General features: G+C 41.9%; 1 protein-coding gene and 1 long non-coding RNA gene across 3 annotated transcripts in view; one reads left to right on the top strand and one right to left on the bottom strand.

Annotated features, from left to right (window-relative positions):
- The window catches only part of LOC127235961 (uncharacterized), a 291,992-nt gene extending 291,185 nt beyond the window's left edge, over positions 1–807 (bottom strand). The window contains exon 1 of the long non-coding RNA XR_007835748.1: positions 289–807. This is a non-coding gene — a long non-coding RNA (uncharacterized LOC127235961). The remainder of the gene's footprint in view (positions 1–288) is intronic.
- The window catches only part of Adamts9 (ADAM metallopeptidase with thrombospondin type 1 motif 9), a 157,054-nt gene that overhangs the window by 2,075 nt on the left and 136,744 nt on the right, over positions 1–18,235 (top strand). For both annotated transcript variants that reach the window (XM_051203300.1, XM_051203299.1), the window contains exon 3: positions 3,845–4,007. In XM_051203300.1, coding sequence (XP_051059257.1) covers positions 3,845–4,007 — 163 coding nt within the window. The remainder of the gene's footprint in view (positions 1–3,844; positions 4,008–18,235) is intronic.

The raw sequence follows: 18,235 nt of genomic DNA, 5'->3' as shown, positions 1-18,235 counted from the left end.
TTACCCTCCACTGGATCTAATAAGTCACCCTCCCCCAATTCGTACGACAATTGAGAGTCTAGTACAATTCTAGCCCCAACTAGGGTGGTCCTTCACTTTCCCAAGCGACGTGCGTTTCTATCACGCGTGTATGACGCAGAAACTTTCCCGCGGCTCGCTCTCCTAGCTCACTGAACTGCGTATTACGCACAATTGGCTATTAAAAGTCTGTGCCCCTGGTGCATTTACTCTCTCCCCTTGGCATACACCCTCCTCCTCCTCATTCTAAGTGGGGGCTTGGGTACTCACTCGAGAGTCAGGCTGCCACATTTGCTGGCTGGTTCTTGCGTCTTAAATTCCAGGTCTGGAGATTACATCCTTCTAAACCTTCCAAGAGCAGGATCCCGGCGGGAGGTCCTGCACTCCACAAGACTGGGAGGAAGGGAGGTTCAGCCTGCTGGAATGCGGGAAAGGGGATGAGCCCCTTTACCCACCAACTAAGTACTGGGAATCCTGAAGCCCAAAGTGCCTGGCTGAGATTGATTGAGGGTAGGCGGAGACCGGGAGGGGATGCTGCGTTGAGTCATCATGGCCTCAAACCTGGGCCTGGACGCTAGACTGGCTCCGATTTTTGAGAGGTTATCGCCTAGATAGGCGGAAAAGTCTTGAGGCGGATCCCAGAGAACCAGTGCACCCCTGATTCAAAGCTAGGGACCCCTCAATTCCTGGTTCTTAGATAGGGCTGCTGTGTACTTGGTTGGTAAACAGTCTTTACTCCTCCTCTTTCCCCGCCTACACACCGGTGGAATCCGAGTGGCAGTTGTATAAATATTTTTCAGCCTAGGAACTTATTTTCCATTGGTGGTTTTACATGGTAACACAGTGCATGTGGTCTCCTTGAAAACTTAGAATCCGGGCCCTCTGAAAGGGCTCTGTGGACTGTCCTAACCCCATTTGCATAACGTGTAATTTGCATCATGCCTTTTTGGTGGGGAGGGCTACATATACTTTAAAAACATGTGAACTAGGTTTTTGTATCTTTGGCCACAAAGCTAACTGTGAGCTTCCTGCCTTCTTTGTCTCCCGGCATTTTTATTTCTTCCCAAGGCTTTTCTTTATCATTTCTATAGCAGTCCCTACTTAATGATATCCCTGATTGCCCACTGAAGGCTTCCAGGAATCTGCTCTCTTTAGAGTGATCCAAAACCTGTACACTGGCCACACACACTCCCCACACCCGGCAGTTCTCAATTTTTCTGAATCCCAACTTGTACATTGGTCCCCTCTGCCTGAGAGACTATCTGAAGCTCAGTCTGCGCTTCCCTTCTTCGTGCACCCTAGGACACTAAGAAATACCTCCATCTACCTGCTTCTCTCCCCACTTTTCCCTCAGTCCCTGCCACACAGCCCTAATGGCTCAATAAGTGGGTGGCGAGATCTCATCACCACTGTTGTTCAAATAGCCTACACATCTCCTCATATTCTACTGAATAGTACCACATTCCACAGCTGATGTTTAAGATCCCTAACTTACATCCTCTCACCCACAGCCCCAAGTCCAATTTCATCTTTGTTTCTTCTTCTGAAATTCCCTATTTCAAGTAGTCAGCTTTATGGTTTTTCTAAGTTCTCTCTTAATTTCCTATCCCAGTAATATATCGCCCCTCCTCCCTCCTTCCCTCTGCCCCCCCCCCAAATGCTGGGTCTTGTATTTGCCAGCAAGAGAATTGCACTCTTGGGTCGACATTTTTTTTTTTCATTTCTTTTAAAGCGTTGTTTCATTTTTACTTCCCCACAAGATTCCATGGTCTTCCTTGTGGTATCATCCCTCTGCTTCAAAATCATAGACACTTGTCTCTCTTCAGATGTTCACTATGTCCTTGGTGTATGTGTTCTCCTCTTCTGTCCTAGGCACTTGCACCAACATCTATCCCTCCCTCTTGCATGCATGTAGACAATAGTGTGTTTATGTACATAAGACATATATTTAAACAAGTGGTCACCTCAGCAAACACAAGATAACTTGGGTCCAAGAGATAATTCTGGATCAACAACAAAATTAATCTTGTCTCCATATTGTTAACTATTTATTGAACTTTTGCTGTAATGCAATGACCCAGTCCTCGGAGCTGTCCATTTTGCTTGTAAAAAATGTCTGGGCCTTCAGAACTACCACCTTGCCCCATGTTTCATGCTGATAGGTGACCATGTTGTAATTTCACCTCAGCCTTTTTCATCCATACTTTTAACCATAAGCCAGAGGCCCAGTTCACATTCCTCAGGAGAATGACTAGATTCGTTTTTGTAGACACTGGTGTAAAATCAGGATTCTGAGTTGAAGAATTGGCATTAAGACTAGCCTGTGCTGTATACTGAAGGGTAACTTAGGACAAACCACTTTCCTGTGCCTCATGGGCTCCTTTCACTAGTCCTGCCTCCCACAGCCTTCCATGCCCTGTTACATACTGACCACAGGCTCTGGTGAATGCGAATGTGCTAATCTGCAGCTTCTCTGGTGATCTGTCGATGTGTCACAGACTATGCAATCTGCCTGAGTCTGTGCCCTTGAGTCCCTAGGAGAATGGCTTTAAAAAGTTGGGTTCTAGATATAAGCCTAGAAATTCTGAATTTGTAAATGTAGAGTGGCAACCCAAATCTTGTCAGCAACAGAAAAAATTTCTCCCAGACTGTCTCGGTCCTCCTTGGTTTGGGAAAACCATGCCTTAGCTTGGCATCTTGCATGCCTTTTCTTGTATAAGAACCATGGGAGTGTCTTGAAATTCTGATTCTTGGACTGATCCCAGAGATTTTGGTGCAGCACAGCATATGTGAGGCAGAGGTCCAGGCTCTCTGATCATATCTAGAGGATGCTGGTGTAGGTACCCACACCTATTCAAGGTGATCTTTCTTCCCATGCCCAGGAAATGAGAGAAGACTTCTGATTATTTTCAGCATGGGAAAAGAGAAGACTTTGATGTCTCCTCTGAGACACTGGCCATTGGGCACATTCAGTGTTCATATGACACTGAATGGTTCAAGCTTGAGGCATCGTGTGGATCATTTGCAAAACTTGTAGATATGTGAAGGGGGGAGAAGGAAAATGGTCTTTGGCAAGGTGTCTATAGTGCTTGGTAAGAGCAAATGGGCCTAAAACTAATGAACTACACCAAAAACCCACTGATCACTCCAAAGCCTTAGAAGGTTCTATCTCTGGGCTTCATGCATGGCTGGTTTATCCCATTTAACCATCACAGGTGAAATTGAAGAAGGAACTTTATCTCCAACTGGCAAATGTGAAAGCTCAGACCAGCAAGGAAGTTGCTCAAAGAGGATAGGTGTGGTACTGGGAATGCACATAGTAGACAGAGTGTGACAACACTGCCTTTCGGGGTATCTTTCTGCCTTGGCAAAGGGAACAGGAGGAGACCGTGTGTCAGGGTTATAGGCAACACCATCTTGAAGGCATTGTGACCATCATGTACCTGTTGAACAGGAAAGTACAAAGTTTTTAGGCAGCCAGCTTGTCCCTCAGCATTGCACTGGTGATTGTGAATTCTAGGCAACCTGAGCACTTAACACACTGTCCTTGAGCCAGGGGAAGAATAAGAGATTTGGAAGTTAAGAACAAAGGGAAAGCTAGACTTGGAAAGCAGGTGTAACATGTTGCAATCAAGTCAAGAATTAGCCTCCAATGTGGCATTGAGTGAAGATAAGCCACAGCTGCTCCAGGGTACCTCAACCCTCCCAGGGAGAGGGTGAACAAACTGCTCCTGCTTCTACCTGGGATTACTTCTTTCTTAAGTGTTGTTTTTGTCCCTCCCGTTGGCTGAGTTGTGTTGAATCAATTTCTCATGTCTCTAAACAGATGGGCACGTTCCGGTCCCATGATGGAGATTATTTTATTGAACCACTGCTGTCTGTGGATGAGCAAGAGGATGAAGAGGAACAAAATAAACCCCACATTATTTATAGGCATAGTACTCCTCAGAGGGAGCCCTCAACAGGAAAGCGAGCTTGTGACACCTCAGGTATTTGCTTCTTGATTAAATACAAATGCAATGTTGACATGGGTTCATTGCCACACTGCAAGAAAGCAGCGGCTTTTTTGCTGTTTGCAGAACACTACCATGTACAGAATGGTTTATTCGCTCCTCAGGTAAGGTAGGTATAGCCCCTTGTAAAGATGGAAATTACATTGGGGTTTTAGTGATTCACCCAAGGTTGCACAACTAAGAATGTACAGTCAGGATTCCAAGTCAGAAAGCAACGACTCCAATCCTGTGGGCAAAGCTGCCACTTCTGTGGAAGTTGTTGATACTTAGAACAAAGCTGTAACTTCAGTGAGCAGTTGTCTGTATTTTCTTGATGTCTTCTATTCATTTGGTTTCACTTTTGTTTTGTGTCATATTTGTAATGTGTGCATGCTGCACAGGGTTTTGCTTTTTTTGTGTTTTGGTTGGTTTTGTTTACTTTATAATGGAATTCACAAAGCCTGCTGTGTGTTTATTGGGTGGCTAATGCCCTGTGGTTTTAGGAAACCCAGAAATGGATCTGTGAGCTTCCTTTTAGGTTTCAGTCCCATCCATATATTATAAGCCCACTGCTGGATTTCACTCCATTCTGGATAGATTATCAGATTTTTAGCTGATATATGGGTCCATCCTTAGGAATGTATTTTCCTGGGCACCTATGGAAACTGGTGTGGCCTTCAGTCTGCAGTGTTGTTGTTGTAGCATCTCTTACTGACCTCTAGGTTTGGCTATTGTTCACCTGCTGGCAGCTTACCACTGAGTAGCATCCTTAAGATTGTTCTTGTGTGCCAAGATATTTGTCACAATGTTTTTAAAATTCTACTGACCTTTTGCATAAGCAAGAACTATTTCTTTCTTTATTCATTAAAAAACCCTTTATCAACAAAGTAGCTATTCAGAGTTTTCTGGTATCTTCTACAAGACTAAGACTAATGTGGAGTTTCGTTAAATGCTCCCTCAAGGATTTGTCAGCATCATTTTCTATCTGTGTCATGATCTTTCACAGTGATGGTGTTTCGTGTCTTCATCCCTGCTAGAGGTATTATTTAGAAAGTGAATCTTAAAAGATAATGTCAAACTACATATAATCTAAAAGTACTCAATAGCAAGAGTATCTATAGAATTATATATCTTTAGGATTATTGCATTCATTCTTGTGTTCTCACCATCAGAGCAATCACTGTTACTTAATCTCTGCAAAGGAATGAAGGAGCCAGATGTGGTGATACACACCTGGAGGATCATGAGTTCAAGGCTAGCCTGAACTACTTTGTGACTTCCAGGATTTCCTGATCTATATATTGAGACTTTGTTTACAAAGGAAAAAGGAAAAGTCCAAAAGTTGGCATTGGGTAGTTGTCCTCAGAAACAATAGTTCCAGAAGCTGGAGTAGTGGCAGGCCTGCCATCTTATCATCTACCAGCTAATTTAATAACTAGGACATTTGTCTTAGTTTTTTTTTTCTTCCTATAGTAAGTCAGGCTTATTTTAATTTCTCAAATACATATTAGCAAGTACATATTTTAAACATGTTTACATGGGATAAAAAGGAAATACATGATTCTTCCATTCTGTCTAATTAATGTGTTTAAAAGACAGGGACACGGTACTTGTGTTTAATGCACTAAAAGTTTATGATTAGTTCATCTCCCTAATTAAAACAAAGAAATCAACCCGTGTCTCTAAGGCAAATGGATGGAGTCATATTAACAGTTTTAGTCAGTGTCCAACCAGTTGGGATATTCAGGTAAATTAGAGTGTCACTACTAAAGTTGAATTTAAGGAATTAGTCACCCTCTGACACATGTGGGTTCACTTTCTCATGGAAATTCTTCCTGGTCTTTAGGGCACTAGAATATTTGAGCAGGCCTTGTCAGTGAGCCTCAGGAATCCTTCTGTCTCCATCTCCCCAGTTCTGGGATTACAAGCTTGCACGTTGAGTGGGATTTTTATCATGGATTCAGGGACAGAATTCAGGTCCTCATGTGTGCACAGATAACAATTTGCCAATTCCCCACCACCAAGCTCTGTTTCTGTTTGACCCTGAACCTTTCACAGGAGGATTAGAGCTAATCAGACTTGCCAGTAAGCAAGTGAGAGAGAGACTGTTTGTCTGTCTGGACCTGTAAGATACTGTTTTCTGTTACCAAAGTTTCTCCTTCAGCCTCCCATCCCACCAAGGCCAGCTTTCCCTACCCCCATTAGAACACTGAGAATCAAGTGTTCCTTGACTCATCAATGACACACCTAAAGAAACAGTCGGACAGTGGTGTTTATGAACTGTTTATGAGCTATTCAATGCTGTGTTATTGTAGGAAAGAACTAAAAACAAATACCCCAGGAGGAAGAAAGACAAATACAATACCTTTCCAACATAGGATTGATTTTCAGTCATTACAAATAAGGGTGTAGATTTAATATATTGGGAAGTTTATATTTAGTGAAAAATCAGATGATGAACACCTGTAAGTTCCCAGTTTCTAAAAATGATAAAGTTTATCTGTGTTTATGATTTTGTGATGGGTGCTATATCCTGGGTTTCAAGTGGCCAGTGAGCCACACTAATAATAGTTGACCAATAACTATGTATTCATCATGAACATATAATCATGTAATAATGATACTATAGCTTAATATAACAGTTATAGCTTAATATAACAGTATATGCAAGTAAAATTAATCTTTAGAAGAAACACAAAGGTATAGAGGTATAGAAAGTGATTATTTCTGGTTATAAAGAACATAGGCAATCTTTGCTTTTTAAGTTTACTCATTTTGTTGTTGTTGTTGTTTTATTCTTTTGGTATAATTCTGTAGTACTTTCCACAAATTTTATCAAATGTGTCTAACATACAGTCTACTGGCCAAATGAGCCTGAGGATACATTGCCCAAAGCAAAGAGCTTACCTAAAATGTTGGGGGGGGGGAGAGAAGGAGTGAGTGAGTGAGAGAGAGAGAGAGAGAGAGAGAGAGAGAGAGAAATAGTTGTTAAATTGCATGGTTCTTGAGCATAAACTTTGTAAATGACAACATTATGTCACAGTGTCAAAAACTTGGACCCAACTGATTTTAATCCCGGTGACTAGAGATTGGCCAGCTACTTTTATTTGCCACAATAGGACAAATAAAAGCCCCATTTGTGTTTACTTCTCTGTGACATACATGGTTGGTCACAGTTGAGTTTCTCTCTCTCTCACCTCAGGTCAGCTGCCCTTTGGACTGACTATGGGATACTCACTATGGGTTGGACCCCCAAAAGTGCAAGCTTAGAGCTTGGCCAGTCAACACAGTTCAGGCCGTCATATATGTGCATGATGGATCACTATGGCATGTACTTCAATTTATCATACCAATATGTCCATTACCATCCTGGGGAGGTGATATTATCCCTATCTAACAATTGAGAAAAAGCACAGCTCAGCGCAGTTAAGTAAATTTCCAAAATCACATTGATTTTGGAATCACCTCCATTTTTTTCTGAACTAGGGGTCAGACTTGACTGAAAACACTATAGAAATTCTTTTTCCTCCCCACTTTGGTGAGACAGGTTGTTCCTATATGGCATAGCCTCACCTTGAGCCTCTGCTCCTCCTCCCTCAGACTTTCATGGCTGAGATTATAGGTGGTCATCATTCCCAGCTAGCAAATCCTTTCAGACTTAAATTTGCAGAACATCTTCTTTGGTTTGCATCTAATGTCCAATATTCAAGCAAGTTTCCTATGGCTTATGTTGAACATTCATCCAACATGGTTCCAAGTCTTTACACTGATTATATGAGATTTTGTTTGTCTTTTGTTTTTATTACTATATGTTAATTATACATATTAGGTGTTGTTGTGACATGTAATACAATGACATTCACCTCCCCCCCCTTACCCTCTGTTATCCACCACTCTTCCGCCAATCCCTATCCTTTTCCCTATCAGTCCCTCTTATATGTCCATGCTCCCCAACTCTACTTTGTAATGACCCAGTGAGTTTTATTAGGGTTGGCCACAGAGGGTGTACGAAGGGTGGTTTACAGGAGAATAAGCACCTTATCACCATGTCTACCACTGAAGTAAATGTTTCTCCCTCAACCCTACCAACCATTAACTGAGTACAAACCCCCAAGCAGGGGTGGGGCCTTGTGATTTTATGTTCAAATTCTTCAAACAACTTCTGTTTGTTGGTGAGAAAACCAGAACACAGGAATCCATGAAGTAGAGCTGCCCAAGGTCACAACACCCATAAGCATAGTATTTTCCCTAAGCCTTAGGTCTAGTCTAGTTGGAAGAATTCTGGGCCTGCTCCTTCGTGGATTCAACCACCATCCTACCGATTCCAGTTCTTAGACAGATTGTAGACTTGCCTGACTAGAGCCTGGTTTGATTTGAGGAGCTTGATGTTCCAACATCTCACCAAGACTCTAATGATACCCAGTGGCTTTGTGACTCCAGCATGCCCCTGTTGGAGTGTCTGCTTGTTACAGATTAACTCCTGGGATCCCACTGATTAGATTAGCAGCCCTGTGAGTTGGGCCCCAAAGCAGTGAAAGGCAGCACTTAGGATTTCCCCAGGGGACTTTCTATGAACAATCCCAAGGCAGCTGGCCAGTGTCTGGGTTAATGGGTCCATGGTGGGCTAATCAGTGTCTTGGGCTGAGGCTGACCAATTCTCCTTCAGTGCACATTACAGCAGCTCCCTTTCCTCTCCATCTCTCACCCTATGAAATAAGAACAAGCAACATCTAATGCAAGGGCACCCTTGATCATTGTGCAAGTCTGCAGAGAAATCCCTGGACAGTAGTACAATGGGGGACTTTGGATATAAGGATGAATTTCTTCTTTTATTTGTTCTCTCAGTATCATTATCTAGCTCATGCTGGCCTCCAATTTGATCTTTCACTCTTAGATCCCAAAGTCTAAGTTTGTAGGTGTGCCCCACCACATCTGGCTCCATTTTTTTTGTTTGTTTTTGTTTTTGCTTTTGCTTTAAAACAACATTTATTATGAACATATTCATACTTAATATGTGTACTTAAATAGAGGTGATAGAAAAATGACCACCATGAACATACCATCTACATTTAATAGAGACCAAGAATTTCCACATTTTCTTTTTGCTGGGGTGTTTTAAAGCACATTCAAAATATGAGACTTTCCATCTCTAAATATCTCATCATCATGGAAAACTAAGGATATTTTTCTATGTAACTGAAATACATTTACTGTGGTGAGCAAAATTAATACTGGTTCTTCCACACATGAACAGCACCTACATTAAGCTGTTCCTCCTTGTCTCCCAGTTCCTTTCTGTTTGATTAAACTGTGTTCTCAGCAAAGTCTGCACATTGTGTGGGGTTGCTGCACCTTCAGTAGTGTTCATGTGTCATCGCTGATGACATTACAGCTGCCGTGTAGCTCTAGATTTGCTCCACTTGGCCCATTTCCCACATCTGCTTATTCTAGTTTGTGTTTCATCCTAGTCAGTTTGCTTCTACAATAACTTGAAGATGAACATAGCCCTCAACCACAGAGCTGGTACCACACAGAGACAGGGTGATTGGGTATTATTGTTCCTATGTCTGTGGCACACATGTATGTAAGTATGTGTATTCACATGTGTACACTCACATGTGCAGGTATATGTAAACACATGCACTCTTGTGTTTAGAAGCCAGGGGTTTGTGTCAGATGTCTTCCTCAATTGTTTTCCACTCCATGTATGGAGGCAGGATTGCTTGCTAGACATGGAGCTCACCAACTCCGTTAATCTTATGTAGCTCATAAGCTTACCCTGGGGATCTCTGCCCCCCAAATGTTAGGTTTACAGAGAGGCCACCATGCCCATTCAGCATCTTCATGGGTGTGAGGAATCTGAACATTTGCATGGTTACACCTTTACCTCCCTAGCATTGGCTGTTTTGTGTTTTGTTTACTTTGATGTCTCTTGTTGGTGTTTTCCTATTAATGGAAACATTCTCAGCCCACAGCATCTCTTCCCACTTCTTTATCATTCAGGATAGTCCCTCACCTGTGATTTCCCAGAAGACCTAGTTTGAGGATGGAAATATAAAGTAATAAAATGGGTTCGGACTTGAGAACATGGCTTTTCTCACTGATGTGAAAAGGACTCTCCTGTCCCCTTCTTAGACAGAGCACTTTGAGTTTCTGAACCCCAAAAGAGCCAGACTCAGGTATTTCCTGTCTCTTGTCCAGCAGGATCTTTGGAGTTCCTGCTGTACTTCAGAAATTTCACTCTGTTGCTAATGTTGTCTTCCTCCCAGAAGCCACCTGAAATGGGTGTGGATGTACATCTTCCTGTACAACAACCCTGAGAATACAGGAGCAGAATTTTTGGGAGTTAATATGAGGATCCTTCCTTCAGCCTTTACCCAGGATGCACTATTTCCAAATAAGACATTGTAGAAACATTGTAGGGTCTCTTTATAAGAGGGAATAAGACCATTGGCCTAATAGAAGCTATCTACCCTTCCATGGAGATTTAAAATCCACAACTTCATGTCCACCGAGTTTGGGTTTGTCACGATAATAGGACTGTTACAGAGTTGATATTGTAGTCATTCCTCAGTGAATCACTTGCGAATGTTTCTCATGGTCTTTTTTTATGTTGGACCAGATATCTGCATGAACATTCTATGTAAATGCAAACCCTTAATAAATAGGAAGTACTACAGACAGGGAGACAAGGCAACCACTGAGTCTGGTGTGCACTGGGGCTGGTAGATTTTTCCAGAACGCAGACCCAAGGGAAAGCTGTGTTGGGGTGAGGCTTCCTTTTTCATTGGTTACCTAATCTCATGTGATATCAGAATAGAGCATTTGAAATGCAGTTGGTGTCTGGGAAGGGTTCTAGCTGATTTTGATGTGACCTTGGGATTTTTCTGCTCTGAATTTTAAAGAACCCTTTCTTTTCCTTTAGAGTTTCATAGTGTTCCCCTTTCCGTTTTATAATAAGGTACAACTTGTATGCTCAGGAAGATGCTTCAAACCTACAGAGGGAAAATTTTCATTCTTTAGTTCACTCAGGTTGTCCCCACAAGAGCTGAATATACAAAATATAACTTAACAATAACAAAATAGGGGATGGGTGTTGGAGAGAGGGCATGGTCAGTGAGTGTTTGTCACACAATGATGTGTATGTGAGCTCAGATCGCCAACACTTACCAAAAAAAAAGCAGACTCTGCAGCCTATGTCTATAACATCAGCATAGGGGGATGGAGACAAATTGGTCAGCTCCTGGTTCATTGAGAAAATGACACAGAGAAGAGATTGGATGTTGACCTCTGTCTTCAAGACATATGAACATACATATATGTGTAGCTTGGTGCACATGTGCACACATACATGAGTAATAAAAAAGAAAAGAAAAGGAACTCTTTAGAACCAGGCTAGGGAAGGTGGCCTATGGCTGCAGAGGTCTGATGGTTATCAAAATACAGAAACCCAGTGACTACTGCCTTCCATGCCCAGTGGAAAAGGCACCATGGATGGGAAGGAATTATACAGAGGCATCCCAGGCAGGCACCTGTATCAATCCTGTTCAGAAGGAATGCTCTCTGGGACTTGGTCCCAATCTTTAAAGAGCTCCAGTCACCCACCCTCTTCAATCTCCCTCTGAGAAGGAAACATGGTTCCTTTTCAGGCATTGCAAGGCCACCCACAAGCTACACTGAGGTGTCAGACAGCAGGCAGGCAGCCTCCCAGGAAGGGACCATTTGTCATGTACAGACCTTGTTTCAACACCCAGTACATCTTAGGTCTTTTAAGTCTGCCTGCCACCTGGAACAGAGTAGCTGGGAGTGTTTATATTTTTTTAGGTAAGGAGAAAGTGGTGTGGGTCCAAGATCACACAGAGCAGATGTGGAGAAGCTGGAATTTGAACCTAAGGTCCTTTGAATGCTGACCTCAACATCTAAACTCCTGAATCCCACTGCCTCCTGCATTTGCTTTGTAAACTGCCTAGCAGGTTCCATCCCCTGTGGTCTCCAACTGGTCTTGGACATGGCTAAGGCTGCTTGTTGAACTGGCAATGCTCTGGATACAGTATATTAAGTAGGCTATATTATTAAGCTCAATGTCTTTTGAAAATATTTGTTTGTATGTATGTTCTAGCATACATGTGTGCACATGTGTGCGCATGTGTGTGCTGATGTATGGGTATGGGTGGACACATGCACCACCAACTTGGGACCATGTGTTCAAATACCTGAGCTTATGGAGGGTGGAGGGCATTGCTCACTTAAACCAGCACAGCCTTCTCTTTGTACCAGTCCAGTTTCATGCCACATACTCACATTCACTTCACCCTCCCTCCCCTTTCTCTTCTCTCCCTTCTCTGTTACCCGTGTGTGTGTGTGTGTGTGTGTGTGTGTGTGTGTGTGTGTGTGTGTGTGTGTGTGTGTGTGCTAGGTGTTATCTCCTGTCTGAAGCATGATTAGAGAAGCTTTCCTCCCATTCCATTGACTATCTCTTCACTCTGCTGTGTTCCCTCCTTTGTTGTGTAGAAACTTTTTAGTTTCATGTGATTCCATTTGTCATCTCTCAGAGTTATTTCCTAGACTAGTAGAACCCTTTCCAGGAAGTTCTTGTTTGTTGCCTGTACCATCAAGTATCTTCCCCATGTCTTCCAAATAGATATTCTGGAAATACGTTTTCAACTTCTTTCAAGCATCCTTCAGTTTTCTGTCTATAACCTAGAGTTTATGGTCCCTACCACAAGACTATAAGAAACAATGGAGTTCATCTCTGTAAAGTGCCTAGGACAGGAACTCACATAGAGAAAACCCACCCAGAGCACCAGTAGCATCCTCACCTAGAGCTGCCACTGCTCTTCCAGGACAGTCTTCTTTCTTTGTGAAGAGAACTCTTATGTGTAGTCCTTGTGTCCTGTTGTGGTCCTCAAGGGTATACTCACCTCTTCTCTTAACCAGGCAAAGATCCCATAACTGCACACACACACACACACACATACACACACATGTAAACAGATATAAGCTGGTTTCTTTAATGAAAGATGCCTCAGAGATTTCTTAATGTTTCTATGTGTAGAGAAATTTCCAGATGTGACTATTAAATGCCATGTTTAACCTAACTGATTTGTTTTAGAAAATATCTTATGAGACTACTGCCCATAATCTACTTTCATTGTGCATAAAGATCCAGGCAGCCAAAATTAAGTCTTTTCTCCACAAATCTCTTGTGTCCCTGACTTTTGCACCCATAAGTTGCCAACACCATGCATATGTCACTTGTCACTTGACTGTGGGCAACACAGTGCTTTTGTTCTTGTTGTTTTTTTTTTGTTGTTGTTGTTGTTTTTGTTTTGTTTTCTTTTTTTTTCAAAGCACAACTTACAGTTTGTTACAAGAACTGGTCTTGGGAACATAGTTCTGAAGGGAACATAGTTCTGAGGGTCACTCAGAATCCACTATTGTTTTGAAGTTAGCATACTGAGAGCCATTAAAGAATGATTAAGCCATGTTGGTTTTCACTCACACCAATTAGAGCATGTGTTATAGCCCCTGCCCCTTGCTTTAACTCTTTCTCCACCTGCATTCTAGAAGCATGTGATACTTTCCTAAAACATTCATAGAGTTTAGGGGTTTTTTTGTTTGTTTGTTTTGTTTTGTTTTGTTTTCTTCCTTTTTTTTTTCTCTTGACACATTGCTTTGCTGTTGTTTGTTTTGTATTCCTCTGATTCCAATAGAACTTTCTCTTTTGCCTTCCTTAGTCTCGTTTCACAGGCATCATTATGTATCTCTGACCACAGCCCCAAAAGTGAGATCTTAGCTCTGACTAGAACTGAGATGGCAGAGACTAGTGTGCTCTGTGCTGTGTCCTCAGCTCCCAGGACAGTTAAGAAGTCCGAGTGTTTGTTAAATGATGGTGCATTAGTTACTCTTCTCCTTGCTGTGTCAAAATACCTGGGGAAAGAACTTAGAGAAAGAAGCCTTCATTTTGGTCACAGTAAAAGGGTTATAGACCATCATGGCAGCAGGAGCACAAGGCAGCTAGTCACACTGAATACTCAGTCAGAAGCAAAAGAGATAGTCAGGTGCTACCACATCCTCTCCCCTTTGCTTCAGCCTCTGACCCAAGTCCATGGGCTAGTGCTGATCACACTCTGGGTAAGTCTTCCCCTTTCAGATAAGCCTCTCTAGAAACACCCTCTCAGCTGCCCAGGGTGTCTACTCGCTGATTTCAAATCCAGTCATGATAGCAGTAGCAATCAGGCATCACAGCCATTTGGAGCTCAGCCTGTGTCTTTCTTCTCATTGTCAGTCCTCATGTACTTGTCCAAATCCCATGCAAGCAGGGACTGATGGCTTCAGATCTTCCCTCCTCTCTAACTTCCCTTCCATCCTTGGTCTTTATAAGATTCTCTCTGTTGTAGAATTGTTTGCTTGAGGATTCCTAATTCTAATACATAACGGGTAGAGTCGAGTCTCTTCTGTCAGAATAATAGTACCCATCCTCTTTCTGTGTTAACTATAACAATACCCATCCTCTTACAGTCTTGACTCTGACAGTAGCCATTGTCCTAAGGTGTTAACTATAACAGTACCCATCCTCTTATAGTGTTAACCCTAACAGTGCTTATTGTCCTACAGTGTTAACTATAACAGTACCCATTGTCCTATAGTGTGAACTGTAACAGTACCCATTGTCCTTACAGTGTTAAATGGGGGGGGGGGGAGTATTTAATGCTTTCCTGTAAGCTGGACCCTGCTGTAAAAGAATTAGATATGTCATCTTCTTTAGTATCTGTAATTCTCCTCTTACATATTTACCATTATTATCTTTATTTTACTGAGGAGGAATCTGAGGTTTACAGGCCAGAAATTATCCAAGGAAGGGCAGCTAGTATTAAGTTAGAGAAGGAGTAGGAACCAAGACCTGAGTTCAGGATCTACGTGGGAAACACTAATGATGGCTTCCTGTCTTCCTTCCCTTGGTCAAGTTCAGGTGGAACAGAAAGGTTATGGGCCTTCTTGTTGAACCCTCTCTTTGGTCTTTGCCATGTGATTCCCCAGCCCACCAAGACCATGAGGTGAGGCTATCTTAAGAACACTAGGTTAAAATTTGATAAGCCTTGTGAAAATGAACAGCAGTAATTAACCTGCCAACTGTTACCATTAGTGTTCCCATTGGCTCCGCTCAACCTGGTTGGCAGAAACACTTTAGTGTGTAGCCACTGGAGTAACAAGGGTGTGTGTGTGTGTGTGTGTGTAACTCGGATTTTTTAGTAGCACGATGAGCACTTCCTTTCTTATCTAAAATATTTTCATCAAAGTATGATCAACTATGCTCAAAATTTTGGTTGTAGAATATTCCTTTTCCATAATGATTTAATCTTAAATGTTTACAATATTAGAATGCTAAGGGTTGAACTGTTTTATACTTGCTTTGTGGTTACTTTTCAACTTATTTAGGCACAAAATAGGTATTTTGGAAGGTATTTTAAACCTCTAATTTAAGAAATGTTTCTTATAAGTCCTGTCTTATTAAATTCTCAAACACCCTTTAAATGGAAGCAGGATTTTTTTTCCTGCTCACTTGGGAGATGGAAACTCACCCTCAGCACCTCTGGTTGTATGCCTCCTACTTCTTCCACAGTAAGGTCCAATGGGATGTCAAGAATGAAGAGTGGCATGCTCTGCTCCTCTGTCCTGCCCGCAAAGACCAACAACATCTTTGAAATCATTATCCCAAGCCAGAACATTATTTTTAAGTGCACTTAGTCACTCTACCTTCAATGCTTTGGTAGTCAGAGAAGCATTAGGACTTGCCTTTTGACAGCATTGAAGCCAAAATGATTGCAAACATCAACATTAACTTAGGTTTGGTCATTGCCATTCAGAACTGTAGAGCCTGTGGTGTAGTCACAGGGAAAACACACTGCCTGGCAGAAAGTCTCTCTCTCTCTCTCTCTCTCTCTCTCTCTCTCTCTCTCTCTCTCTCTCTCTCTCTCTCAATCACACACACACACACACACACACACACACTTCGCTCGGTTTTGTAAAACACGTAGCCCAAGGTAACTTCACAATCCTCTTGGCTCCACTTTCCAAATACTGGGATTATCAGTGTGCACCACTAACCCAGCAAGGTATCTGTGTACATGCCTATGTGAGATTGGTATTGCCAAATGTTACCTTTTCTCAGACATGTGCTTGATCCTTAGGAGAATCAACACATTATTGGAGGGTTCGAACAAGGTCAGGTTTCTTATAAACTATTGGACAAAATAAATGGTATTAATTTTCCAATACTTCTTAAAGAAAAAGAGACATATAAAAAAGATAGCTTGTTTCTGGGGATTTTATTCAAACCTCAGGAAGCAACCTGAATGGACCTGGAGGCTTGATCTTGATTCTGAATGGTATAAGAGAAGCAAATCCTGAGAGTTGTCCCCTGTCCTCCTTGTGAGTGTCACAGAGTATATATGCCCACACGTATATAATAAAATTAAATTTATTTTTTAGAATGAGTCAAGAAAACTAGGCAGCCACTTTGGAAAACAATTTTGTAGCTGTTCAAAATGTAAAATGTAGCATTACCAATTGACTAGAAGTACTACTCCTACATATGTGTGTGTATATATATATGCACACACACACACGTGTGTGTGTGTGGGCATGTGCAAGTGTGTGTGTGTGTGTGTGTATTTCCAAGAGGAATGAAACTACACCCACCCAGATATCAGCTTCTTCAGTTGGTTTGCTGGCTATCTACCCAGGTATCAAATGGACAAACATATCGGTATATTCCTTACAATGGGCCATTTGACAATAAAGAACAATAGGATAGACATATCCTAGAGTATGGGAACCTTAAATGAGGTAAAAGAATTGAGATGCAAAATGCTACATATTGTATAAATCAGTTCATATGACATGTCAGAAAACGCAAACCCATAGATGTAAAAACATAGGTTATTAATTGGTAGGGCCTAGGAAGAAGGGGAAGTGACTGCCACAGGTATAGGCTTTCTGGAGACACAATGCCATGCCATCATGGACTGAAAATGTAACTCAGAGGTAGAGTATTTATATAACATTCATGAGAGATGAGTGCACACACAGGCACACATATGATTGCAGGATTATACATTTTAAAGATACATGAATTTAATGGCATGCAAGTCTTAATGAAGTTGTTATTGAAAAGCAATAATAAATATGAAGTTATATATGAGAGGAAAAATTGAAACAATACTTAGCCAGTTATAACATTCTTTCCACAAGAATAAAATTTCATTCATTAGTCCATTCTTACAAAAATATTAGCCAAGTGACATTGTAAATCCCAGGAACACAACCCTTGATTCTATCATGCTGAAAGGCCACTGAAGAGCGGTGTGGGTAAACCCCCTTTTTATGCTAATAGTGTGTGCCCTTGCCTGGGGACCACCACCACCGCTGTTACTACAATTCTCTTTTGAGGTTAGAGAATAGTGAGGTATGCATATAAGGTGCAGTATCTATTTTTTGTGCCATTTCTAATGCTAATTTGTTATGTTGTTGTTGAAATGGGAGAGGAGGGCATCTTTCTGTCCTGGCTGTCCTGGAGGTGACTGTGTAGGCCAGGTTGGCCTAGAACTCACAGAGATTCTCCTGCCTCTGCCTCTTGAGAACCGTGATTAAAGGCATGCATCACCATGCCTGGCTCTATGCTACATTTTAAATCGATTGCTACAATTGGTTGGACTAATCAATAGATAAGATCCTAACTCACGAGGAGAAAAGTGAAGTGGGTAAAAGGCTGAGTAGGATCACCCAAGAGAATATGCTGATTTGGCAATGAAGAAATGATCTGGTTCCTGAAATTTGGTTTTAATTTTTATTTCATTTTGTTTGTATGCAGGAGGTGTGGGATAGTGAGTGCTGGTGTGTTCGTGGGTGGAGTGGACTAGTTAGTACTCATGTGCATGTGGGTGGAGTGGACTAGTTAGTACTCATGTGCATGTGGGTGGAGTGGACTAGTTAGTACTCATGTGCATGTGGGTGGAGTGGACTAGTTAGTACTCATGTGCATGTGGGTGGAGTGGACTAGTTAGTACTCATGAGCATGTGGGTGGAGTGGACTAGTTAGTACTCATGTGCATGTGGGTGGAGTGGACTAGTTAGTACTCATGAGCATGTGGGTGGAGTGGACTAGTTAGTACTTGTGAGGGGGGGATGGGGGGTTAGTGAGTGCTGGTGTTCATGTAGAGTCA

Source organism: Phodopus roborovskii, unplaced genomic scaffold (assembly GCF_943737965.1).
Source record: "Phodopus roborovskii unplaced genomic scaffold, PHOROB, whole genome shotgun sequence".
Lineage (NCBI taxonomy): Eukaryota > Metazoa > Chordata > Mammalia > Rodentia > Cricetidae > Phodopus > Phodopus roborovskii.
The sequence above is the reverse complement of the archived record's forward strand: the minus strand, read 5'-3'. Positions and strand labels throughout refer to the sequence as shown.